The 27,566-nt window shown below is 49.2% G+C and overlaps 1 protein-coding gene across 1 annotated transcript in view; it reads left to right on the top strand.

Moving 5' to 3' along the window:
* The window catches only part of OC90 (otoconin 90), a 184,495-nt gene that overhangs the window by 63,886 nt on the left and 93,043 nt on the right, over positions 1 to 27,566 (top strand). The window contains exons 8-9 of the mRNA XM_066578803.1: positions 7,308 to 7,358; positions 9,810 to 9,857. Coding sequence (XP_066434900.1) covers positions 7,308 to 7,358; positions 9,810 to 9,857 — 99 coding nt within the window. The remainder of the gene's footprint in view (positions 1 to 7,307; positions 7,359 to 9,809; positions 9,858 to 27,566) is intronic.

The following is a 27,566-nucleotide window of genomic DNA, read 5'->3' as shown; positions in this document are numbered from 1 at the left end:
TCCCCCTCGGAGGAGTCAGTGTGGCCCCCTTTGTTCCCCTGAAAGGTATCAGTGTGGCCCCCTTTGTCCCCCTCGGAGGGGTCAGTGTGGCCTCCTTTGTGCTCTTCGGGAGGAGGAGAGGTTCCCTGGATTGCCTGATTTAGCATGAGAGAGGAGTGAGCCCCCAAGCAGGGAGAGAGAAATAAGTGAAGGTTTCCCCAAGGCCCAGTGCACATACGGGCGTCCTGAAGTTTGGGATCACCGCGTGGAGGTTCTCCCAATCGAGTCTCTCTAAATGCCTGCATGTGGAAGATTGTCTACTTTGCCTTGTACTGCTTAGGTTCGTTTAAGTAAAGTTCTGCCAGGCCCTGACCATTCCCGAGGACCTGAGGTACAATATATATGTCTGCGGCTCATTTATTCACCACCGAAGTTCATTCCGGTGTGTATTGGAACAGTGGTGTCACCTGTGATAATACCCATCCCTGTTTTACCGTTTATTGGGCATCCCTCTCCTAGGGGTGTCCGCAAGAGGCCCAGCACTGCCCTGGCCGAGGCTACGTGTGTCCCTTCAGGAGAGGGCGTGGTAAGTGCCACTGTGACAAGTCAGCATCCTACCCTCCCCGCTCCTCAATGTACGCCTGTGTCTGGGGTCAGCCTACAGGACGCTCCAGCAGCAACAAGGCATGTGCCAATATGGCCTTTACCAAATAGGCCCAATCTAGTGAGATTGTAACAACCTTCTTCCCAGTAGTCCCGATCGATACACATACAGGGCTCCAACCATGATTCCACATCCAGTTTCCTTTCGCCTGGGATGCATAGAAGCTGATCAGCACACCTACACTTAGAGAACTAATCGCTAGAACTCGTTGGTTGTACGTGAAGCCTTGTCTGATATATTGCTGGCCGTGCATATACAACGTACAATATGCAGTTCTGCGCCATAACAACTGCAATAAACATATAACTGTTCCATCATGCTATTAACTAACTATGCAAGGCCTTGTGCCAAAACCACATCCTACTACGCCATACATTAGCCTGAACCCCTTAGAGCCGTCCCATAAGCTCCAACACCCTGACCTGGGATCAAATACCTAACGAAGACCAGGAGACAGCATGCTGTCATGCACCTGCTGGATATAGGCTTCTCCAAAGCGCTCGGTCTCATCAGCAGCCCTCCACCTCCACCTTCCAATGTGCAGACCTTTAGACCACTGTCACCAGCGTGTGACCCCCTCTCCTCCCATGGGCTGCACAGTGGCCCTAGCGGTCTGCCTGCTCGTTCAGTTTCTCCTGCTGCCTCTACGCCTGTAGCCGCTGTAATCGGCCTTTTCTCTGTCAGTGCAGATCTTTAACAGACCCATTGGTCTCTCCAGGTTGCTGGCTCCTCTCCTCCAACCTCAGCCTAGCATGGAGACACGGCCTCTGCCACTTTAATATGCTGGGGAAGGTGGTGCAACCAGGTTCAAGATACAAGGTGGACACAGACTTCAAAATATAGCTCTTTATTACAAATACTAATGGCCAAAAGAAATGCTTAAACGAGATAAGAGAAAGATCAGTAACTATTATGGAACACTACAACATCTGCTTCAGACCTGCCTGCAGATACAGAAGCCGGTCTGAAGCCGCTGATATGGAAGATTAAAACTGAAAGTAAAGAAGACTAAAATTATGGCAACTGTAAAAAATTGCAAAATTCAAATCAAAATCAACAACAAGGTCCTAGAATGCGTGCGAGACTTCATCTTCATTGGTGCTGGAGAATCTATGGCAGAGATAAAACATAGGATGGCATTGGGGAGAAGCGCGATGCTAAACATGGACACAATCTGGAGAAGTAGGGATATCGGTATAGCAACTAAACGCAGGATAGTGCAAACCACCGTTTACCCCCGAGCCACGTATGGATGTGAGAGCGGGACTGCAAGGGAAACAGATAGGAGGATTGATGTGTTGGAGCTGCTGGCGAAAGCTGCTGTGTATGCCCTGGACAGCAAGAGTAACAAACAAAAGTCCTGAGTCGTAGAAGACCTGATATATCACTAGAGGCCAAGATGATCGGACCTGGACTCATGGAGGCCAAGATGACCGGACCTGGACTCATGGAGGACAAGATGACTGGACTCAGACTCATGGAGGACAAGATGACCGGACTCAGACTCATGGAGGACAAGATGACCGGGCTCAGACTCATGGAGGACAAGATGACCGGGCTCAGACTCATGGAGGACAAGATGACCGGGCTCAGACTCATGGAGGACAAGATGACCGGGCTCAGACTCATGGAGGACAAGATGACCGGGCTCAGACTCATGGAGGACAAGATGACCGGGCTCAGACTCATGGAGGACAAGATGACCGGGCTCAGACTCATGGAGGACAAGATGACCGGGCTCAGACTCATGGAGGACAAGATGACCGGGCTCAGACTCATGGAGGACAAGATGACCGGGCTCAGACTCATGGAGGACAAGATGACCGGGCTCAGACTCATGGAGGACAAGATGACCGGGCTCAGACTCATGGAGGACAAGATGACCGGGCTCAGACTCATGGAGGACAAGATGACCGGGCTCAGACTCATGGAGGACAAGATGACCGGACTCAGACTCATGGAGGCCAAGATGACCGGACCTGGACTCATGGAGGGCAAGATGGCTGGACTCAGACTCATGGAGGGCAAGATGGCTGGACTCAGACTCATGGAGGCCAAGATGACCGGACCTGGACTCATGGAGGGCAAGATGGCTGGACTCAGACTCATGGAGGGCAAGATGGCTGGACTCAGACTCATGGAGGGCAAGATGACCAGACTCAGACTCCCATATTTTGGCCATGTAATGCGAGCAGAGTCGCTAGAAAAATCTATAATGCTTGGACAGATCAGTGGCAAAAGAAGACCCGACCGCCAAAGAATACAATGGCTGATACTGTCAGAGCTGATACTGGCAAAAACATGGAGGGAGGGAGCCTTACTGATACCGACAGCATGCGTGAGATACCGACAGTGTGAGAGATACCAAAAGCGTGCGTGAAATACCAAGGCAAAGGGAAAAATAGTATTTTTTAAGGCAGAGTTGGAATTACAAATTATAGGGTAGGATTTAGAAACTTGTACATCATTTTATGGTGGGTAGGGGGGTCTCCAATGTGGGTGCATGGATGGAGGAAAGGTTGGGTTTTCTGTATAAAGCACCGGACCCTTAGTTTTTGGTTGTGTCTCCTCCACAGGTCTCCTCTCTGTGATTTAAAAAGTTGTCATTTGTAATGTTATGCTATTTAATAAAAATGGCTGCTGTTGTAATGTCCTGTGAGAGACGTCAAAAATTGTGCTAGCCTGCGAGAGATGCCAACTTTTGCAATACCCAAGCGTAGGATGCTGCAGGGGATGACTCGCTACCCAAGCATACGGCTGGGGCTGGGAGGGTGTAGTGCATAGACCTGTCACGGTGGCACTTACCAACTCCTGGTCCTGGAGGGAGTTACCGCAGCAGAGGATAGGGCCAGTAGTAGTTGTCAAGTTCGTGACGCCACCGTTCCACACAGCGGCACTCATACACGGCACATCAATAAACACTGGACAAGTGTATGGTACCTCGGGTCCTCAGGAACGGTAGATTCATGGCAGCAGTTACAGGCAGAAGCTCAGAGGGTGGGAGGATACACAGGAACAATACGGCCCTATAGTCCACGGTATCTATATGTCACCGGTCCAGGACATTATATATATATACTACAGGGGGGGCAAAAAGACAAGATCCTCTCCACATCCTCTCTGGCAAGACAGCATTACTTAGCAGAAGACTTAGAATAAATGCACCCCGCACATTCTCCGTGTGGGTGTGAAAATCACATACTTCTGTGTGGTGATCCGACGGCGGGCGGTCACACAGGCCAGATTAACTGCCGGGATGGGAACGGGTACCTGGTCTAGTAGCAATTAGGATTTGGGTTGCTATATCTCTCTCTCTTTCTGGCATGGACTCACTCCTCTACATTCACATGCGCTACGGGATGTCGCTCCTCCTCTTCCAGCTTCACCAACATGGAAGCTGATGGTGCTCCCATGTGGCTCTGTGCTAGCTCCAAATAGCCGGTAAGATGGAACCGTGCTCCAACACAGATAGGAGAAGACCCCTTCCCACTCCCAGACCCTCACATTTATACCCTCACTTGTACCACATGACACAGCAGGATAGATACATTCAGCAGCAGAGCTCACAGGCGATGATTTTAGGGGAGTTAACCCTGCAGACGCCGCAGCTGTGCAACACTCATACAGAGAATAGACATGACAGCCTTGCACAGCGCATCCACATGAGACAGACATGTATGACAATTATAAAGGGGTCCAGGATGGTGTTCTGACCAAAATATCCAAAAAAGGTGCTGTCCAGTCTATGTATTGAAGGTATTTGGGGAGGTGCGTCGGGCATATCCTGGCCAAGCTGCTTGCCTTGGAAAGAGTTTAGTAAACGGGCAGAACTGAACGTTGGCGGTTCAGAAAAATACACTCTGCGTAAATTACTTTACTTCCTGGGATTTATGTCAGAGAGATCCACCGCAGAGGATGGAACGGTGGCGTCACGTGTGACAAACAGGACTACAGGTGACCACGGTTACGATATGTCAGCTCCTCCAGCAGTACCGTGGTCGGTCCCGGACCACCCTAAGGCAGGGGATAAACAAGCGCTCACATCCACTGGATCCTTGTGGCTCGGCTATGTATCCATCCTAGGCCTCCACCATATCCAATAGGAGTTTTGGTAAAAAGGAAGTCTGCCTTCATTAGAAGCCTAAGCTGTGATACTGATTATTAACCCCTTAGTGACACGGCCTATTTTGGTGTTGAGGACCAAACGATTTTCGGTATTTTTTTTCATCTCCATTTTTCAATAGCCATAACTTTCTCCGTCGGCGCGGCCGTATGAGGGCTTGTTTTTTGCGTGGCGAACTTTAGTTTTCATTGGTACCATTTTTGGGTAAATAGACTATATTGTAAAAGTTTTATTATTTTTTTTATGATCTCAGGGAGAGAAAACGCATCAATTCTGCCCCAGATTTTTGTTTTTTTTTTAAAGCGTTAATTATGCAGCATAAATGATACACTACATTTTTTCTGCGGGTCGGTACGGTTACAGCGATACCAAAATTGTTATATTTTTTTTAGGTTTTTCCACAATAAAAGCCCTTTTTTAGGAAATTATTTTTTTCTAAACTCACTGCATTCAAAGTGCTATAACTTTTTTATTTTTCCATGGGCGGAGCTCTGTGAGGGCTTCTTTTTTTGTGAGACGAGCTGTAGTTTTTATTGGTACCATTTTGGGGTACATACATTTTTTTTATCACTTTTATTTTGCGTTTTTTGGGAGGCAAAATACTAAAAATTTGCGTTTTGCCTGTTTTTTAGCGTTTTTTTAACGCTTTTTTCCGTGCTGGATAAAGCGTGTTCAATGCATTGTACACGTCATTACGGACGCGTCAATACCAAATATGTGGGATTTTTATGCTAATATAAAAAAAGCATAAAAAGAGGTTTTTGTTAACTTTTTTTTACATTTTTATTTTTGATCTTTATTTTTCTCTTTTTTTACACCATCTGTGTCCCTCTGAGGGACTTTCACCATAGCACTGCAGATCGCTGCGATAAGGCATGGCAGGACTTCTCTCCTGCCATACCTGATTGCTTATTACAGCGATCTTAGGCTATGGCAATACAGGACGCCGGTATCCGGGCTCTCTACTTAGATCGCAGCAGGGAAGGGGTTAACGGCAGGTGGGCGCAACTCTGAGGCCACCCGCTGTCACAGCGGAATGCCGGCTATCACTGACAGCCGGCTCCCGCTGCAGGATAGCGCGAGATCTGCTCTGATCTCGCGCTATCCCTATGACGTAAGGGTATGTCATTTTGCAGGAAGTACCCCGCTCCGATGACGTACCCTTACTTCACGGGGAGGGAAGGGGTTAATAAAGGCTAACGATTTTTTTTCATACCTATGAAGGCGGACTTTCTTTTTACTACAATTCCTAGGCAGGAGATGGTGGACCCATGATGGTGGAGCCTGTGATGGTGGAGCTTGTGATGGTGGACCCCGTGATGGTGGACCCCGTGATGGTGGACCCCGTGATGGTGGACCCTGTGACAAGGCATTTCTCTACCCTGCTGTCTCCTCAGACGCTGAACGGATGGAGTGCATGAGTAACTGTAAGCCTGCCTGAAATACCAACCGTGTACAAGAGATACCGCCAATGTGCGAGAGATACGAGAGTGTTCATGAGAGCATGCATGAGGTGCCGACCGCTGCAGCCGTTCTGAAGTCTTCACCTTGCTTGCAGGCCAGACCAGGGTTTAGCAGTGTCTCTCCCTTTCCTGGAGCTGAGGGGTGTGGTGGTTGGATGAGTGATGTCAGTCCTCACCTGTCTCTGAGTGGCTCTCCTCCTATATAAGCCAGGCTAGAATTGACCTCAGTGCTGGTCGATGTTCAGTTCCTTCTGCTGAGGAGCTCAGCCAGCACTGGCGTGCCTCCACATTAAGTAGCTTTGAGTTCATGGTGTTCTGTTCCCTTTTTTGTATCGGGGCTCCCTAGTAGGGACTTATTAGTGGCCCAGGCACGCATTGTGGGTCCGCACCTGTTGGCAGCGATCGGCCCACCGAGCAGGCAGGGCCCCCTCCCGGGTTAGGGGTTTGCAGGGAGAGGCTTTCCCTTACTTTGTATTTACGTTGCACAGTTGTGCCTTTTCTTTTGTTTTCGGATATTGCACGTCCGGTAAGGACGCAACACCGACAGCGTGCAGGAAAAATCAACTGCATGTGGTATACTGACACCCTGCAATAAATACACATGCCCTGTGACCCCACCCCAGAGAAAACACGGTCTTATGTCCCGTTCTTGAAGTCCTTGCTGTGGGCCAGCTTCTGATTGGCGCTAACATGGAAGACGATGGGGGTACAGCAGGTACAGCAGACGATGGGGGTACAGCAGGTACAGCAGATGATGGGGGTACAGCAGGGGGTACAGCAGGTAGTCTTCGTGCCGGATAATGCTCAACGTCTCCCTGTTGACTTAGACTTTGTTCCTTGCCTCCAGACCATGCCCGAGTGTCTCTTCGGTCTCCCAGTGGCATTAGTGAGGCTTCTGTATGGTGACATGGATTTGGCATTATTTTGGCGGTCATGGACTGGCAGCAATGCGCCAAATAGCAGAGGCGTGAATTATGACAGCAGCAGTTTCCCCTCTATGTAGGTCACCGATATCCTGGGAAAATATCTTTCATCAAAGTCAGAAATTTATCTCAGTGATTTCTCTCATTTCTTCTAGTTGCCCCCGAAACAACATTGCAGAGCGGTGACGTCATCCTGGACCCCAAGTGTAAGTGTCATCGTCACCTGCCATCCACTGCCTGTCCGTGTCCCCTGAAGAGGATGCCGGTAATGGGCAGCAGCTGCACACTAAAAAGAATACTCGTCATCCTGCACCCCGAGTGTCGGCGTGTCATTATCCCGTCCCCCCCGAGTGTCGGCGTGTCATTATCCCGTCCCCCCCGAGTGTCGGCGTGTCATTATCCCGTCCCCCCCGAGTGTCGGCGTGTCATTATCCCGTCCCCCCCGAGTGTCGGCGTGTCATTATCCCGTCCCCCCCGAGTGTCGGCGTGTCATTATCCCGTCCCCCCCGAGTGTCGGCGTGTCATTATCCCGTCCCCCCCGAGTGTCGGCGTGTCATTATCCCGTCCCCCCCGAGTGTCGGCGTGTCATTATCCCGTCCCCCCCGAGTGTCGGCGTGTCATTATCCCGTCCCCCCCGAGTGTCGGCGTGTCATTATCCCGTCCCCCCCGAGTGTCGGCGTGTCATTATCCCGTCCCCCCCGAGTGTCGGCGTGTCATTATCCCGTCCCCCCCGAGTGTCGGCGTGTCATTATCCCGTCCCCCCCGAGTGTCGGCGTGTCATTATCCCGTCCCCCCCGAGTGTCGGCGTGTCATTATCCCGTCCCCCCCGAGTGTCGGCGTGTCATTATCCCGTCCCCCCCCGAGTGTCGGCGTGTCATTATCCTGTCCCCCCCCCGAGTGTCGGCGTGTCATTATCCCGTCCCCCCCGAGTGTCGGCGTGTCATTATCCCGTCCCCCCCGAGTGTCGGCGTGTCACTATCCCCCCCCGAGTGTCGGCGTGTCATTATCCCGCCCCCCCCCCGAGTGTCGGCGTGTCATTATCCCCCCCCCCCGAGTGTCGGCGTGTCATTATCCCGCCCCCCCCCCGAGTGTCGGCGTGTCATTATCCCGCCCCCCCCCCCCGAGTGTCGGCGTGTCATTATCCCGCCCCCCCCCCCGAGTGTCGGCGTGTCATTATCCCGCCCCCCCCCCCCCCCCCGAGTGTCGGCGTGTCATTATCCCGCCCCCCCCCCCGAGTGTCGGCGTGTCATTATCCCGCCCCCCTCCCGAGTGTCGGCGTGTCATTATCCCGCCCCCCTCCCGAGTGTCGGCGTGTCATTGTCCCCCCCCCTCCCGAGTGTCGGCGTGTCATTGTCCCCCCCCCCTCCCGAGTGTCGGCGTGTCATTGTCCCCCCCCCCTCCCGAGTGTCGGCGTGTCATTGCCCCCCCCTCCCGAGTGTCGGCGTGTCATTGTCCCCCCCTCCCGAGTGTCGGCGTGTCATTGTCCCCCCCTCCCGAGTGTCGGCGTGTCATTGTCCCCCCCCTCCCGAGTGTCGGCGTGTCATTGTCCCCCCCCTCCCGAGTGTCGGCGTGTCATTGTCCCCCCCTCCCGAGTGTCGGCGTGTCATTATCCCCCCCCTCCCGAGTGTCGGCGTGTCATTATCCCCCCCCCTCCCGAGTGTCGGCGTGTCATTATCCCCCCCTCCCGAGTGTCGGCGTGTCATTATCCCCCCCCTCCCGAGTGTCGGCGTGTCATTATCCCCCCCCTCCCGAGTGTCGGCGTGTCATTATCCCGCCCCCCCCCCCGAGTGTCGGCGTGTCATTATCCCGCCCCCCCCCCCGAGTGTCGGCGTGTCATTATCCCGCCCCCCCACCGAGTGTCGGCGTGTCATTATCCCGCCCCCCCCCACGAGTGTCGGCGTGTCATTATCCCGCCCCCCCCCCCCACCGAGTGTCGGCGTGTCATTATCCCGCCCCCCCCCCACCGAGTGTCGGCGTGTCATTATCCCGCCCCCCCCCCACGAGTGTCGGCGTGTCATTATCCCGCCCCCCCCCCCCATCGAGTGTCGGCGTGTCATTATCCCGCCCCCCCCCCGAGTGTCGGCGTGTTATTATCCCGCCCCCCCCCCCGAGTGTCGGCGTGTTATTATCCCGCCCCCCCCCCCGAGTGTCGGCGTGTCATTATCCCCCCCCCCCCCGAGTGTCGGCGTGTCGTTATCCCCCCCCCCCGAGTGTCGGCGTGTCGTTATCCCCCCCCCCGAGTATCGGCGTGTCGTTATCCCCCCCCCGAGTGTCGGCGTGTCGTTATCCCGCCCCCCCCCCCGAGTGTCGCCGTGTCATTATCCCGCCCCCCCCACCGAGTGTCGACGTGTCATTACCCCGCCCCCCATTTGATCTGGAGTGTTGGTGAACAATATGTCTACATGTACGTAGGTCAGATCCCAGGTTTTGGGTGGATGCCCAATCTCACAGGCTAGCAGTGATGACTCTGCAGGGTTCACAGTGATTCCGGCGCGCCCCCCACCCTCCCCCCACTACAGACGTCCCGCTTCCCCCTGGAGGATGAGAGGACAGATAGGATTTGCTTTTCACTGTAACACGTTGTATTGTCCTTACCTGTCAGATGTTTCTCGGTTTCTCACCTTCTAATGACTCTTCACCTTCATTATATATTGTAGCGCAGCAGAACAGAAGTGTCTACACGCAGTATGGGGCCACCCAAGAAGGTAGGTCAATTACCGACCCGTTCTGCCATCTAGTGATCTCTCCTGACAGAAGCTCTGTGCTGCCGTGTAGGGGACATCCAAAAGCTTTGTAAAATGACTGGCAAAGAACATGGGACAGTCTGCGGAATATGGCCGAAGAGTTTTGGGGCCGCATCACATAGATTAACATTAGGGAATTTATCATCAGCCTGTCAGGGGAACAGAATCAGGAATATTAGGGAGAATTCCAAAAATGTGGGGCCATTGTTAAAATGTAAATGAATGTAATGAAAAAAGGAATGCAATGACCTGGAAACCTCATCGACTCCCCATAGAACATCAGCCATATCAGAGGGGGAGAGACCCCCCCCCCCCTTTATTTAAAACAACATCTACAGTAGATGATATCATCAAGAGCGTCAGAAAACCTTGAGAAATCCATAAAAGTGGAATGGCCCCTCTCCTCTGGGGTCCGCGGGACACAACATCTGTGATTTCTAAAGAATTTCCCTCTTTGATTCCTCTGACCACAGGACCGTTTTCCATTTTGCCTCAGTCCATTGTTAATGTGCGTTGGCCCAGAGAAGATTCAGTGGCGAGCTGCGGTCACAGACAGTGATTTCTGGGGGTATTCCGGAGCCCTACAGCGATGACATGACAGAATCACGCCTGCCTTTAATGCAGCGCCGCCTGAGGCCCGTAGATCTCCAGCATCCCATACTGACCGTCAGCCCCACATATATTCCTCCAGAGTCTCTGCTAATATTATGCAGCTGATGGGATGTTCAACGTCTTCACAATTTTACGATGAGGAACATTTTCCTGAGTTTTCACAACTTTTAGATGCAGCTTTTCGTGGATTGGTGAACCTCCGAACATTTTTGCTGGTGAGACCCTCTGATGAAGGGTCGATGAGAAGAACCTGGAAGCTGCTGTAACATCAGGTATTTCTGTTGGCCATTAAAAGGTCTCCTATCTACAAGATGCCTCGGTTGCTCTTCCTGGGAACAATCACACTTTCCTGGCGACTACGGACCAAACCTTTTTTTCATATTTGTAGAAAACTGACCCTTCCAGTTGTTCTTCATTAGCCCCACTTACGTTTCCAGACTTTTGTTACCGCTATCCCAACTTTTGTGCGATATTTTACGGCCAGTAGGTACTAAATGCAGTTGCACTAGTTCCCCTCCCCCACTGATGTGACTAAAATCTGCTTCTATGAGACTTCCAAATCATTCCATTCTATTTCTCTTTACATTTTACAGTGTCCCTACTTTTTTGGAACTGTGGTTGTACAAAAGGAGGACGAAGGAGAAGTGAGACCTGGGCGGGTTGTGGAGGAGAGTGATAAGGCAACATTCAACAATAGTTTTTTCCTAAAAGGTCTTATCATTAAGGGTGGAGAAGGAGAAGCACGAGGGTGCGTCTATCAATGTCCATTCCTTGGAGGTCCAAAGACCCATCTGTAATATAAAGAGATTAATAGAGGGCCCCACCAGCTGTCCAGTAACATTCAGCTGCCGTTCAGGACACTAGGAAAGCTGCGCTGACATCCTTCCCCCTTACTAGGCAACAGGGATGGGCATTGGAAGTGATCCAAAATGAGATCAACCACCATTGCCCATGTGATGTATGAGATGATAGATATTAGACTGATAGATAAAGATATGAGATGGATGGATATGTATATTGGGAGGTGGAGGCTGTACCCTTTCAGACATTCTGTGGGTGTCTCCGCTCCATTTTTATGTTAGCCCATTCAGTAACACGTGGCTACCTTAGTCCCACATGGTTTTGCAACACTGCTGTGTAGCTTGTAGGTGGAAGGGTTAAATGCTTTTCAGCATATAGGAAAGCTGAGTGCTGAACTGGAGCTTTGAAGTAGGCTCCAGCAGAGACTGTCACATTCCCCCCAGGGGGTCTGTGATGTACCAAAGCCCCCTGTTAAACCAGAGCAAGAGAATGTTTACATTGGGAGATAAGGACAGGAATAAGCCCTTGACATCTCAGTGAGCTTCTCTGCCCCATTTCTTGGAGGTTCCTGGAGATCAAACACTGAGTTATGAAGAAAATATGGATTTCAGGTATTTTGTGCTCCAATGTAAGCCAACCCCCCCGGGGGCTGGAAGGAGCTAAAGGGGAGTTACCTTGCTAAGGGTTTAAAAATCAGTGTGCTCAGCGTCCACCCCTTGAAGGTCCCGATACATGAGGACTGTCCAGTAGTAACTCTGAGACTCCATACAAAGAATGGGAGCCCTCATCTTAATCCGTTATCTTACTGTCTCTGATATCCTATGTAAGTCTCTTGCTGATTATCTTGTAGCATCATTTTTCTGTAAATAAGCACTGTTACTTTTTGAGTTAAACTTTACATTAATTAGTGAACCTCGCCCGTGTTAACACGGAACCCTATCTCTACAGACATACCTGTGGGTAATTTGCATTCAGGTCCAACGCCCGTCAACATTGGTGGTGGCAGCGTGCACTGTATGAGCATTGTAGAGCTCTGGAGTGCGCTAGAATGGCAAGGTGGATGATTAGAGCTTTTGCTTCGCATGTGTGCAGAAGCTCGGGAAAGCTGAGTACAAATCAGGTGGTGTTCTAACGACTTCAAGCTTGCAATCTCAGCTATATTGAGCACAGGGATAGGCGGATTGCTGTGGAATTGTGGCAGAAGGTGATGGTTGCTTGTCCAGTTGATGTGCGGAGCCCCGGAAAGTTGGGTACCAGTCACTCGACAATCTAAGCCTTCCCCTCGCTACCTGACACCATCTAATAAATGTTCAGGTCCACCAAATGTGCTCCTGTGGAAAACAGCTACAACCAACAGTGGAATGACAAGTTGGGCATTAGGGCAGTGCCCAGAGACCCAGTAGCCAGAGGAAGACCACAGCTCTGAAATCTGTTAATAAATTTAAATGCGGCCTATAAAAGAAATGTTAAAATCAAGCGGATAAATGCTTTCAGTTACCAAAACCAAGTGTGTGCGGGGTATCAGGGCCATCATTTGTAAGGCGATATTCCAGAAGCAAAATTAAATGTCATAACTGGAACCCGGGACCTCTTGTGCTCCAGCCAGCAGCTCTCTCCCCTGGGCTATCCAGGATTTGGACAGTACCTTGCTGAAACCAAGCCTTGTTCTATGTTTCCTTGCTCAGGAAAGCCACATTGGCAGAAAAAGTCCTTAAAAAAAAAAAAAAAAAAATATATATATATAATATAATATATAAGCTGAAAGCCCTGACTGACTCACTGACTCACTCGCCAAAAGTTCTCCAACTTCCCGATATCGTAGAAACATGAATTTTGGCACAAGCATAGATTATCTCCAAAATAGGAAAAGAAATTGGGTCCCAACTCGATTATTCAATTCTATGCGCAAAAGAATTGGCGTCCAAATTTTACGTACGGAATGTAATTTCTTCCCTTTCCGGTGTCATAGAAACAGGAAATTTGGCACGGGCATTGATTATGTCATAAATAGGAAAAGCTAATGGGTCCCAACTAGATTATTCAATTCTATGCACAAAAGAATTGGCGTCGAAATTTTACGTGCGGAATCTAATTCTCTCACTTCCTGATGTCATTTTATATGAAGGAAACGTCGCATGGTTACCTCCACGTGGAGTTTCCTGGGTAACGCAGAGAACTATGCAAAATGGTGAACATATGTTTTTCCTCAGTATCTCTAAAGTAACCACGACTTCATAAGATTTTCCGTGTGAACACCAGATAAACACCAGTACCAAATTAACTCGGGCGAAGCCGGGTACATCAGCTAGTTATATATATATATATATATATATATATATATATATATATATATATATATATATATATTTATATATATCTCCCTTCACACAAAAAAAAAATTTCAAATATTAAACTTTATTAAATATTTCTTAAAAAACATTCACCCAAAGGGCGCAGCAGCCGCAGTGACGTACCAGATCATACCGAAGTATCGGCCAATCAGTGTGTGAACAACCAATATCTTGGTTATATCTTCGATAAATCTCTGGTATATGAAGAGAAGGTACCGTGGCCTGGCATGTGGTATGGGCTCATTAATGGTGTATAATAGCCCATGTGCGCTGATACATACACCATCCAGAGGCTCATCTACAGTGGGGTTTGCGTATTGATGCCTTCAGAGAGTAGCTAATGCTCTTCTGCTTATTCGGGGGGATAGTGGGTATTTTCAATCTTGGCTGCTCGGCAGGTTATGACTTTGCCTGATTGTAGGAGCTACTCAGACAGTACGGAACTCCTAGACCTGCAGTAGCTGAAGATTGTTCTCCCCGCTAGTATGTGTCAGGACCAGTGGCTCTCTGGGGCTCCGTCCCCACACCACTGGTCGTGTCACCCAGGCTACTGGGGTACGGCACAGGGGAGTCCCGGTCCTTGTGACCTCCCCAGGCCGCTGGGGTCCCGGACGCCGGCTCCCGGCGTGCACTTCCATGCTCAGGGGGCAGCGCCTGGGTAATCAGGTTGCTGGGGACGCAGCGGATGCTGTCCCCTTTGCCATAACACCCTGATTAGCATGCTCTGCACTCGCTGCTGAATGTCTGGGTCTCTGCACTCGCTGCCTTATGTCTGAGTCTTGCTACTGTCAGGCTCCTGCCCCAATCTGCTGTTGGGGTGGGAGTTCTGACAGCATTTAAAGCTGCTCCGTTCCTTATGAAGATTGCCAGTGTTTGCCCCGTCTCCAGCTGCACCCGCATACTTTCTTATTTGATTCCCTACTTTGACCCACTGCTTGGACTTGACTACGATTTGCTTGACTCTTCTGTACCGCATTCCTTCTCGTTGCCGACCCAGATAGCCAGACTTGCCTTTGTGTCATTTGTTTCTGTGTTTGTCTGTAAGTCTGACCCCAGCCCCGTGTCCCTAGTCAGGTTAGGGACTGTCACTGAGTTGTCGCCATAGGGCTTAGCCTAAGGTAGGCAATAGGTAGGGACAGGGGTTGTGGGCCGATTTCAGGGACTTCCTAATACCCGGACCCCAGTTCCCTGACAGTACGTGCTCATGTACTCCAGACCGCAGCCCAGTTGTGTATTATACCGTCTGCCGTATACTGGTTGGCTAGTGTATGCTAACCCAAATGGTGTACGTTTATGTGCACTACAAACAGGCCCGTGGATGAAACCGTGGATGGGTCACCCTTGTCTTCGGGTCTCGTCACACAGGAGACAATTAAACTGGAGTTCCACATGAACTCTGACCACCAAGAAACCATCAGCTTCCAGCTCATCTCATCCGCTAAGTTTCCAGTGATTCTCAGGATCCCATGGTTTTCTACCCATAATCGCTCTATTAACTGGGAAACCAGGACCATTGCCTTCCCTTCAGAATATTGTAAGGAAAACTGCCAGATGGCACCATCCAGCCCTAAACTAGTGCAAGACCTTGAGGAGGATCAACACAAAAATTACTAGATGTTCAGGGATGTTTGCAACAAGAAGAATGCTGACCAGCTGCCACCTCACCAGCTGTATGACTGTCCTATTGAGCTGCTCCTGGGATCTTCTATTCCATTTGGGCGTATCTTCAACCCCACAGAACCAGAGTTAGGGGCCCTTCAGGAACATCTGGATGAAAGAAGGGCTTCATCCAGTTTTCTTCCTCTCTGGCAGGAGAACCCATTTTCTTTATTAAAAAAGATTCTACTCTTCGCCCGTGCATCGATCATCAGGAACTAAACAAGATTACCATTAAAAATCGCTCTCCTCTCCCATTAATCCCAGAACTGCTGGAGAGGCATTGGGCAGCCAAGGTCTTTACCAAACTGGACCTCAGAGGAGCATATAATCTAGTACGAATCCCTCCTGGAGACGAGTGGAAGACGGTCTCAGAACAAGATATGGACATTTTGAATCCCTAGTTATGCCGTTCGGTCTCTGCAAGGCTGCCACTACCTTCCAGCACTTTATTAATGATGTGTTTTGAGACCTGTTGGATCAATTCATAGTGGCAGAGCTCAACAACATTCTCATTTTCTTTGACAATTTTGAGGAACGTTGCGGACTTGTTCGGGTGGTCCTGGAATGACTCCAAAAGAATAACCTCTACATCACGTTAGAGAAATGTGAGTTTGAACAGACCAAAATACAAATCTTGGGATACATGATCTCCCCAGAGGGCTTAAGTATGGATCCCAACAAGATTAAAGCCATCCTAGATTGGCCCATTCCAAAAAACTTGAAGGAAGTGCAGCGCCTGAGTGGTTTTATGATTTCCTATAGAAGATTTATCAAGGACTTCTTCTCAAACGTCATCTCTCCCATCACCTCCTTCATAAAGAAGGCACATGCATTTTTCTGCCCTTCCCGACACATGCATTTAAGCCCTTCCCGACAATTCATCCCGCGATCGCCGGCAGCCCATTGCTTTCAGTGAAACCTGCTGTATTGCCGGCTCCATTAAATTCAATGGGCTAACATCATTCTTCTCTGCCACAGCTGTTACAGGGGGGGGGGGCACTCTTGCCGCTATTGTGGCTTAATAGTGGGACCTGTGAACTTGAGATGCAGCCCAGCATGTAGCCCCTCGCCTGCCCTATCCGTTGCTGTGTCGTTCCCATCACTTTCTTGAATTGCCCCGATTTTCACAAATGGACACCTTAGCGAGCATCGGCGATATACAAAAATGCTCGGGTCGCCCATTGACTTCAATGGGGTTCGTTACTCGAAACGAACCCTCGAGCATCGCGATAATTTCGTCCCGAGTAACGAGCACCCGAGCATTTTGGTGCACGCTCATCTCTACTCTCCTCTCTACCTAGTACTGAAGTTGGGGGGGAAACGAGGTAATGCAGGAACCTGGGGTAACAATGTTAGTTTGCTCAAATCCCCATCATATAACCCTATAATTAATAAATCCTTACAAAAATATTTCGAAATAAATTCAATCCCAGAAACCAATATTTCGGAATGCCAAAATGCTTTTCAATTTGGAATGCCCACAAAGCCTGTATCAAAGGAGTCTTGATCAAGATTAGTGCCCAACATAAGAAAGTCAAGAACACCCAAAAAGTTTGGTATAAAAGGAGATTTCCTTAAAGCAATCCAAGCATTATACACAACTCCCTCTGCTAGAGTTTTGATTGATGTAGCCTTATCATCGCCTTTCCAAATAACCAATGGCACTCACTAAGGTTGCCCTCTCTCCCCATTGATATTTGTATTAATTATGGAACCCCTAGCGGAACTGATAAGAAGCTCTCCAGAGGTTCAGGGATGTTCAATGGGAAACAGGCAACACAAAAATGGTCTTTTCGCTGATGATGTGCTCTTGACTTTGACGAACCCCTTGAGTTCCCTGTGAGCAGTGGAAAGTATTGCGAGATCATTTGGGAAAGCTTCATACTACAGTCTAAATATATTTATATTTCCCAGATTCTGGGCATAAACACTAACCTAAAGACAGACATACAGAGGGAGTTCGCGTTCCAATGGTCTTCCACGATCCCCTATCTTGGCATAAAATTATGTTTCCCATTGAAAGACATTCTTTCCCTAAACTTCAATCCATTACAATCAGAATTGAAACTTCTTGAAAAACTGGAGCCATCATGGTTTGGAAGAATAGTGTGGTACAAGATGATGATGTTGCCTAAGATTCTATATCTCTTCCGTACCCTGGTTTGCCCAATCCCGTGCAATGTCATAGATAAATCTCAAAAACAATTGTTACATTTTGTGTGGGAGGGAAAAGACCTAGAGTTGCAACAAATATTCTGTATCTCCACCGTAGACAGGGAGGCTTGGGAGTTCCCAATCTGTGGTCCTACTACCAAGCAATAAATATAAATCAAGCAACATTATGGCTGGAAGGCCCCCAGAAGCCACCATTGAGCTATATGGAGGAACCGTTAGTGGAGAATAAATCTTTAGATGCCTTCCTTAGGGCTTCTATTCTCAGCAGTATACATCCAAACCTACATATGTCTTTCGACATATATAATCGATTACCCCCCCCCCCCCCCCCATGTTGACAACCCTTCAGACTTGGAACCTTCTAGCCTACAAGTGTAAAAATGCTCTCAAGAGGGGGTCTGTGGCACTACCTTTGGAGATACTCTCCTATTTTATCCCTGACTTATCGCTCAGAAACTGGATCAGACGGGGCATCAAACCAGCCTCTGATTTAATAGCAGACCACAAGATCATCCCCTTCCAGATTCTTAGAGAAATTCAACCTCTCATCAAATGATTTCTACCTATGGTGCCAGATCTATTCTTTCCTAAACAAATCTAAAATTCTGGAGTGTACACCCCCGAGTATATTGATCCCTTTCTTAACTAGAGCTCCCGTAACACATAAATCTCTTACTAGAAAATGCTACAATATTTTTTTTTTCAGGAGATATGGGAGAGACTAAGAAAGTTCACCTACTCAATTAGGAAAGAGATGTGAAGAATGTGTAGCATTATCACAGGGGGTGTCTCCCTTTAGTGGGTGAATAGATCTACTTTAGGTACAAACCTTTTGCAAACTCACTATGAAGTCCTAACGAGATGATGCTATACTCCATTTGAACGGGCTAAAAGTTTTAAGGACGTAAGTAAGCAATCAATGCTGGAGAGAATGCGGACAAGTAGGGACAATTCTCCATGTTTTCTGGGAGTGTCCTTTGATACAGCCATTCTGGAAGGAGGTATTCCAACTCATTTATGAGGTAACAGGCCTTAGAATGTCAATAAACCCCAAACTGGCTCTATTATTACTAGAGTGTAATCTAATTCCAGTCGGATACAGAATATGGATTTGTCGCAGTCTACTTGTGGCTAGATTATATATTGTATGAGATGATTGCTGCTCATTACACATATGAAACACTTATCGCAAGTGGAAATCCTAATCAAATGGAGTGTAGAGACGTGTGGGGTCCCTGGCTGCGCTGTGTTAAAATAGCGTTTTACTAGTTTGTATTTCTTGAATATTATACGCGAATAATGTGCGATACGAGAATATAATCTTATAGTTTGTATACAAAAATGAAAACCTAATCCCTGAGCCAAGCCTTGTGGCAGTGCTAAAGTGATATCACATCTACACGTGTCTGCAACGCTTATACAGACTGTATGCACCTCATTGTACGTAATTTAATAAACTATTTGAACAAAAAGTTAAATACTGACCACACAATTCTGTCTTCAAAGAATTTTTTACGTATTCTGCATTCAGAGGACTTCCTAACAAAGTTTAAAGGAGGCTAAAGAAGTGACCCTTTTCTGAATCGTCCTTCTAAGGACGTGAAGCTCTCTTTTGAGAATGGACTTTGGAGACAAGGACATCAATTATATGTCCCCAAAGCTGGTCAACTCGAAGTCCTTAAAGTAGTCCACAACTCCAAACTTGCCGCTCACCTTGGGGTCACAAAGACCTTGGACCTTCTACTCCATTTTTTTTCTGGTAAACCCGACTGCAGGAAGGATGTACATTACCTCTTGCAAAATATGTGCTCGGAACAAGACCGCACAAGCTCACCCTCTTGAGTTGCTACAGCCCCTTCCAGTTCCATCTGGGCCTTGGGGGTCTATATCTATGGAGTTTATAGTAGATCTGCCCCTTTGAAGGAAATGACTATCATCCTTGTGGTCGTTGACTGACTCACAAAGATGGCTCACTTCAGTCCCATAAAAAAAGATTCCCACCGCTGAGCACAATGCAGAGTTGATGATCTGGGAAGTGTTCCGACTACATGGATTCCTGAAGATGTGGTCTCAGATAGAGGGGTTCAGTTCACCTCAAGATTCTGGAAACGCTTCTGCATGGCCCTGGGAACTTCCATGAATCTTTCCTCTGCCTTTCATCCGCAGTCCAATGACCAGACTGAGAGAACAAATCAGACTCTGGACCAGTATCTTTGCTACTTTATCTCCCACCTTGAGGACGATTGGGTGGATTACTTATCAACTGCAGAGTTTACCAATACTAATGCTAAACACAGTTCTACCACCTAGACTTCGTTTTACTCCAATTATAGGGTGCATCCTGTGCTTATTTGCGGCCTTCCTATCAATACTCTGGTACTGACTGGCATGCAGACACTGACAACCTTGGCTAGAACTCAGGAAGAGTTTAGGAAAGTCTTACAGGAAGCCCAAGAGGTTTACAGAGAGGCAGCAGATAACCATACTTTTTCTCTTACTTGGAAGGCAGGGGCAGCTTGGCTGTGTTTATCAACCAAGAACCTGAAGGCCCACATGCCTGCTCCCAAAGTGGGATTTTCACAAAAGTGGGCCAAGTCGCCTTCTGCCTAAGACTCCCTGGCAGTTTTAGAATCCATCAAATATATCACTGCTCAAGCTGTTCAAGGAGAACACTTTTCCTAGAAGAAGCCCACCACCTCCTCCACCAGTCATAATTCAGGGTAAAGAGGAGTTCCTGGTAAATCAGATCATGGACTCCAGAAAACATAAAGGGAGGCTGCAGTGCCTTGTCCGGTGGAAGGATTATGGCCCAGAGGAGAATTCCTGGGAACCGGTCTCTAACATTCATGCTCCTCAGCTGATGAGGGAATTTCATCTCAGGTGCCCAGGTAAGCCAACTCCTGGGATGTCCAGTTGCCATCCTCGAGGGGACTGATATCAGGACTCGTACCCTGGACTTCTTGCACTCCAGTCAGCAGATCCTTCTCCTAGGCTAACCGTGCCTCGGATCCAGTGCATGATTATTGTATTCCACCACTTTGATCAAGCTCCTCTTCCTCCTCCTGCTGCTGACCTCTGGCTTCCATTTGACTATGCTGCTGTCTCATCCTATTGTACTGCACATTGTGACTTCCCAATAATGACTCCTGGCTGTCTTGACTACTCTCCAGTGACCAGCATGGCTACTACACCTGCGGCTCCAATCTAGCACCAATAAGACATAACCTTAAATTTCAACTCCCTATGTGTTAGCCCTTGTTAAGTGAAGCCCTTCAATGGTTTTCACCTCCTGAATCCGAGATTTTACCATAAAGTTCAGAACTTGCTATTGTCCTTTGTTCCTTAAAGGGATTGTCTAATTGTAAACTATTGATGGCCTATCTGCAGAATAGCCTATAAATAGTAGATTGGCAGTACACCTTTCAAGATCCCCACCGGTCAGTTATTCGCCAGGCCATTACACTTGTGCATGATGATAGCCCTGTTCCTGCTGCAGTGGCCAGGCTTGGAATTGCAGGTATTGAAGTAAATAGTAACTTTGTGTAAAAGGTTTAGATTTTTTAAATAAAATCCATGGAAAACCTCCATGGATTTTAATAACTTTTGTTTATATTGTTAAATATTGTTTTAATAACTTTTATACATTTCGGAAGGGATAAAATTACACCTAATCATGGTACCTGGAATACCCTTTTAACAATTGTGGGCCCAGATCACTCTGCATCCTCCCTATCCTACATACTTTGCAGCTATGAGAGCCATTCACACAAGCAATTGTGTATATTGTAGATATGGAGAATCAGACCCCATCAAATCGTCCTCTAGCAGAGTACAGTGGATCATTGTATGCAAAATAGTCAGAAAAACGTTTCGATTTGTTGCATACGCAGATCTCTGTACTGTGCGTAATGTGAACATCCTACAGTTTTATCATTTTGCTTGCAGTACCACTCCTCACCACAGGGTGTGCTGTCCATAAGCAACAACAGTTTTTCCTACAATATTTTTAAAGCGCTCTAGTGACTGTATATTTTCTGCAAAGCTGAAAGATAAGAGAAAGCCACATGATTTTTCAATGGACGTCTTAATATCTTAAATTGACTTCCCATCAAGAGACAGTCGCAACCGTAACTAACCCGATGGTTGTGGATAGAAAATGCTGAACCTGCAAAAATGAGAAATAGTACAAGAATGTTGTCTAGAATAGATTTTTTTCATCTGCAGTACGCACTAGTTCTTATATCATTATCCTCAGCCAGACACAAGCCATTATTGGGGACTGTCTTGGTATATTGTAATGGCGGCTCCTCCGAGCGGACACCATCTAATCACGTGCTGAGTCCGATCTCCTGGGATGTAGTTATAATGTGTATTACACAACATGTAAAAGGGCACCTGGGACACATTTACATGGCTGTAAGCAGCACGTATGCAGAGATAAAGCCTTAAAGGCTCTGGACTGCTATGGGTGGTGGGGGGCAGCATTGTTTCACTTAAATGCGAGTATTTTGAGGTACCAATCATTGGGGTTCCATTAAACATTTGAGAGAGTTTGTTTTCTGCAGCTTCTACCTATCCCTGTTTACGGAAACAGCAGACTCTAAATAGGAGAAGTCAGTGGGACTGGACTGATGGCTTGGTAGCCCTCTGCTCTTTTCTCCAATCTAGTCAAAAATGAGCTGATTAGAAGGTGCAGAAGTTTATAGGCTGATGATGAGCTGCAGGAGAGGGGAGAGCAGAGGGGATCCAAGCCGCAGGAGAGGGAAGAGCAGAGGGAATCCAAGCCGCAGGAGAGGGAAGAGCAGAGGGAATCCAAGCTGCAGGAGAGGGGAGAGCAGAGGGGATCCAAGCCATCAGTACAGCTCCCCCAACAGATCACCTACTGACACTAAGGCAGTGATGGCGAACCTTTCAGAGCCCGAGTGCCCAAACTGCAACCCTAAACTTACTTATTTATCCCAAAGTGCCAACACGTCAGGGGGCGGGGCTTATCACGACATGATTCTACCCCCGTCATTCTAAAAAGGACAGGGCTGTTTCACAATAGACAGCGTGCAGATTGTGACTGCTTCTTGTATGCGGAAATACTGCAGGATGTCCTCAGCGGGGATTACTGTGGGAAATTCTGCAGCATTTCCGCATCCAAAAAGCACTCAAAATCTGCACCCGGTCTATTCTGAAACAGCCCTGCCCATTTCCGCCACATGTAAACATACCCCAGCGGTAATAGTGACCCCCCCCCCCCCCAGTAGCCCCAGCAATAATATTGACCCCACCCCACAGCAGGACTGGGGGGACTTACCCACTAAACCCGCTCCCCATTACACAAAGACAAATACAACTATATGCTGGCTTGTTGTGGGTAGGCCACAGCCTTTATTTAACCGTATAAAATTTAACCAGTAATCCTTTTCTTCTCTCCTTCCATGCCAAATACTAAAATGTCCAATTCTAACCGAACGTTAACTGTATAAATGAGGCGTAAGAAGGCCCCTAACGGCCTGAAAAGCCCTTCCATTCCTTGCTGGCATGGAAGTTCTGAAATTCCGCCACGAAGGATGCAGCATATTCCTATGCTGCACTCCGCCCCCCACATGCCAGCAAAAGAGCCGACTCTACCCCATCCTGCAACCTGGACAGAAATGTATCTAGTCCTATATCACTAAGATGCACCCCGTCACCTCGCATCATCCCGCGCTCTCGCCTTTCCAACTCCCAATGACGTATGGCTACTCCACCTAACGCTTGCACGTGCTTGGACAATCTGACATTAACGGTCCTCCGCACTCGCTCAATCGCTTCGTTGTCTCTCGCCTCTCTCCAAATTCTTCTGGCCACGATGTCCGACCACACTATTACCACTCTCTTAAAGAACTGTCTGAAGCGATATAGGCGAAAAGGCGGACGTCGCAGCTCCAATCCTGAATGAGTGCGATCCGAATTCTGTAGGATTGAGGCCTAGTTTTCTTATGCTACCACGCATGACCACCATGAATTGATATCTCGTTAGAGGAAGGCCCGACGCATGTCTCAAAAACGGGCCCGTCCCGCAATGTCGCACCGAAAATTCTTTTATAAGTGAAACCGGGCACCACTTTGTCCCCAATTTGCCTATCCTGATCCACTCTCCCATCCCGTATATATCTGTTTTTGATGTTCTAACACATATCTTGATACAGTCTCCATCAGCTACCACGTCTGCGAAAAGAAGTCCCCCGGGTCTCGATTTACACGCCGACACTAACTCCCCTATTCGCAACGCTGCGAAAAAGGCAAGTGAAAAGGCCATGCGGAAAAGCTCCGTCTCGGAGCCCTCCGTGCAGACTGACTCTAACACGTCGACTATAGCATTCAATAATTCGAACGTAATCGGGCGCCTGCTGTCCTTGGTCGCCTTGTCCTTCTTCCACCCTTTTACAATTTGCCCAAAAACGAAGTCCTTCGTCACGTTTCTTGATCCGTGTAAACGTAACAAAAAGGCTATAGCCGATAGCTGCTTTTTCGCCGCGTCCGCTGATGCCCCTTTTTCCCGCATCGCCGATGGGATATCTAATGTTACCGCCCTCGCTCTTTCTTCTGCTGGAAAAGTTCCTCCCGCTGCCGCTAACCAGTCCCTCCATACGTTGTTATACCGTCTCCATGTGGCACTAGTTACTGACGCCTTTACAAGAGCTAAGAGCTCTCCTCTATCGCTTCCCACAAGAAAGCAGGGCAACGTACCCCCTCGACATCCGCCGTCGGGTGCAGCTCCCTGAAATGCAACATCTGAAAACGAGACAGAGCGTCAGCCGTAGCATTCAAATATCCAGGGACATGTCTCGCTTTAAACCTAACGTTGTGCTGTAAACACCGTAAGATTAGGTGGCGTAATGCTGCCAGCACCAACGTCGACGAAGACGATTGTTTGTTGACCGCCTGTACTACCGTTTGATTGTCAGACCAAGAACAAATATTACTGTTGGCCAGCCTGGGGCCCCATATTTCCATAGCCACCATTAACGGGAAAATCTCCAAAAATGCCGTGTTCTCTATCCACTTTCTATTTATCCATGTTCCAGGCCATGCGGCAGAACACCACCGGTCACCAAAAATCACTCCAAATCCATATGAGCCAGCTGCATCCGATACCAAACCGATCTCCTCATTTTGTTTTTCTGCATCCGGACATATAACTTGCCCATTGAACGAACTGAGAAAAACTTTCCAGATGTGCAGGTCCAACCTCATCCCCTTCGTCACTCTGACGAAATGATGAGGTTCCCGTGCCCCTTTCGTCGCTAGTGACAACCGTCGGGAAAACGCTCGCCCCATAGGGATGACTCTGCACGCGAAATTAAGTAAACCTAACAAAACTTGCAGTTGATGCAAACGCGCCACCTTGTCATCCGGCAAGCGGAAAATCATTTCCTCTGTGTCAATTCCTATCCCTAAGAAGCCTAACCGCGACGCGGGGCCCACCGTTTTCTCGTCCGATAGTGGAACCCCAGCTTTCTGCATTAATGATCGAAATGACGAAAGTAGAAACTCACAGACCGCCGAATTTGCCTGTCCAACAAACCGAAAATCATCTAGATCTAGTGCGACACCGATGAGATGCCCGTCTCAACTCTTAACATCCACTCCAAAAAGGAGCTGAAAACCTCGAAATAATAACAAGAGATGGAGCAACCCATCGGCAGGCACATATCCACAAAAAACTGGCCCTCGATGCTGCACCCCAGCAGATGAAAACACTGCGGATACACTGGCAGCAGCCGGAAGGCCGATTCTATGTCAGCCTTCGCTAGCCATGCACCTCTACCCGCCTGTCTAACCAAAGCAACCGCGCAATCGAATGACGCATATGACACCGCCGCTTGTTCCTTTGATATTCCGTCGTTGACTGATTCACCCGACGGATAGGATAGGTGATGGATAAGCCTGAACTTGCCCGTTTCCTTCTTCGGTACTAATCCCAAAGGGGAAACCCGCAAGTTCCCGAAAGGCGGCTCCTGAAATGGGCCCGCCATTCGTCCCAATTTTACCTCCTTCAGCAACTCTTCCATCACTAACTCTTTATTATCGCGAGCAGATTTTAAATTGTGGCAGAACGACGCAGCGGAAACCGGGGAATGTGGAATGAAGAAACCTTCGGCAAAGCCCGTTCTAAGCAGGTTTGCTTCCAGTCTTCGGGAGTATCGGTCGAGCCACGGCTCCAGGTACCGGACGCTCACTGGCGTTCGCTCCTGTGCCGGGAACTCCCGTCGCTCGTTGGCGTCGGAAACAACGCAGCGCTGCGTGCAAACCTCCGCAGATTGAACATTCGTGCTGAAATTTGCATGATGCATAAAAACGGAAGTGGCCTTCGTTGAAGGTCAAGCATGAACCGGATGGTTTTGGGGCCACAGGAGCCTGCTGTCCGCTGGCGCCTGTGGCCGCTCCTTGAAAAATAGGTTTCACCGGTTTCTGCGCCAGGATCAGCTGGATCCACACATCCGTCGCCTTTGACGCCCAGCTGATATGCTTTGAACCCGAGATCCTACGACGAAAATCCTCGTCGTAGCGCCACCAAGCCGATCCCCCGTGCAACTGATATGCACTGTGGATCGTGTTGATGTACACGAGCAGCTCAGGCTCCTTCTGCGGATGCTGTTTGCACACTACGTGTGCCAAAATCAAAAAGGCCGGTAGCCAGTTCCCAAAGGTTTTAGCCGCCTCGGATTTCTTATCGCTCCCACGCTCCACGAAACGTTCCCTGTCGACTGACACGTGTTCGACGGATAACAGCAACCATATGTCCACATAGCATCCGCTTGCTATTTTAGCCATCACCTCGTCCTCCAGTCCCGCATCCAACGGGGCTACACCACAAAAAAGCGAGTCAGCTAATTTCAGACCCTCACTCACTCCTGCCCCCGAAGGCGAGCCCGAACTCCCCGGTTGATTATAGGACACTGGTAGTCCTTTATCCATATCATAACTCACCCCTGCCCCCGAAGGCAGGCACCTTTGTCCTTGTAGCGGACCACCAACCTCGGGCGAGCCCGAACTCCCCGGTTTATTATAGGACACTAGAAGCCCTTTATCCATATCGTAATTTTTCACCAAGGCTCTAAGAGCCACCATAAAATCATCCTTCCGGCTCGCGACGGGCACATTATCCCAAACTTTATTAAATTGCACCGACTCACCCGCCACGTTGACCTCCGGCATAGCCAAGGGAAAATTGGGGGAGGGCAGTGACGATTGCTGGTAATCTCCTCGTGCCGCGTGTCGTGCCGTGCGATTATCGTGGGAGACACCCTGGCGCCTCGGGCTCCCTGGCCTTGTAGCCCCACAGGCTGAAATCCTGGTATTAGGTCTGCTACTACTCTCTCCTTGTCTGAAATCTGCAGAAGAAGCCGGTGAACGTGAAAAAAGGTGCCTTGCGACCCGCGTGTCCAAATCATGGCTGCTCTGCCTATCCCTCCTTGTCACCGCTTCTGACTGACCGCTCGGTGCGAATGCTCGTGGGAACCTGCTCCTCCTATTCTCCACTCGTGCTGCTGGGGAAGACGAGCTGCTACGCTCCTCCCGCGCGCTAACTGTCTGACTACCTTCCGCAACCGCTAGCCGCCTGCGCCTATCCTGCCCTAGCTCCCTAAAGCTGGTATGATGGGCGCGCCATGTGCTAGCATGCGCTGCGCAATCCTCAGGGGAGTCCCTCTCTGCACTGCTGCTGGCTGTAGCCCTGTAGTCCCTGCGTTTAGCTCTAGCTCCCCCGGGGTGCCCAGGGCCCCCCCACGCTGTGGCGTGAAAATTCGCCGCCTCTTCGTCCCTGGCAGCCGCCCCCCCCCCCCCCCTGCAAAACTCCCCCCTTTCATCCCCTGAGCGCTGCTGGCGCAGGACCCTTCGCCCCCTGCCCAGCTGAAAACTGCTCGTTTCCCTCCCCACCCGCTTTCCCCCCCGCTGCTTTCTGCGCGCGATGAGGGAGATGCACTTTCGGGCATCCCCCTCCTAACGGCTGCCGTAGATCCGCGGCCGGATCTACTTTCTTCCTGAGAATCCCTCCGCACGCCTGCCGCTCCACGTGGGGAGCGTTCCGGGACCTCGC

The sequence above is a fragment of the Eleutherodactylus coqui genome, chromosome 9, assembly GCF_035609145.1.
Source record: "Eleutherodactylus coqui strain aEleCoq1 chromosome 9, aEleCoq1.hap1, whole genome shotgun sequence".
Lineage (NCBI taxonomy): Eukaryota > Metazoa > Chordata > Amphibia > Anura > Eleutherodactylidae > Eleutherodactylus > Eleutherodactylus coqui.
This window is presented reverse-complemented; position numbering and strand designations above follow the sequence as displayed.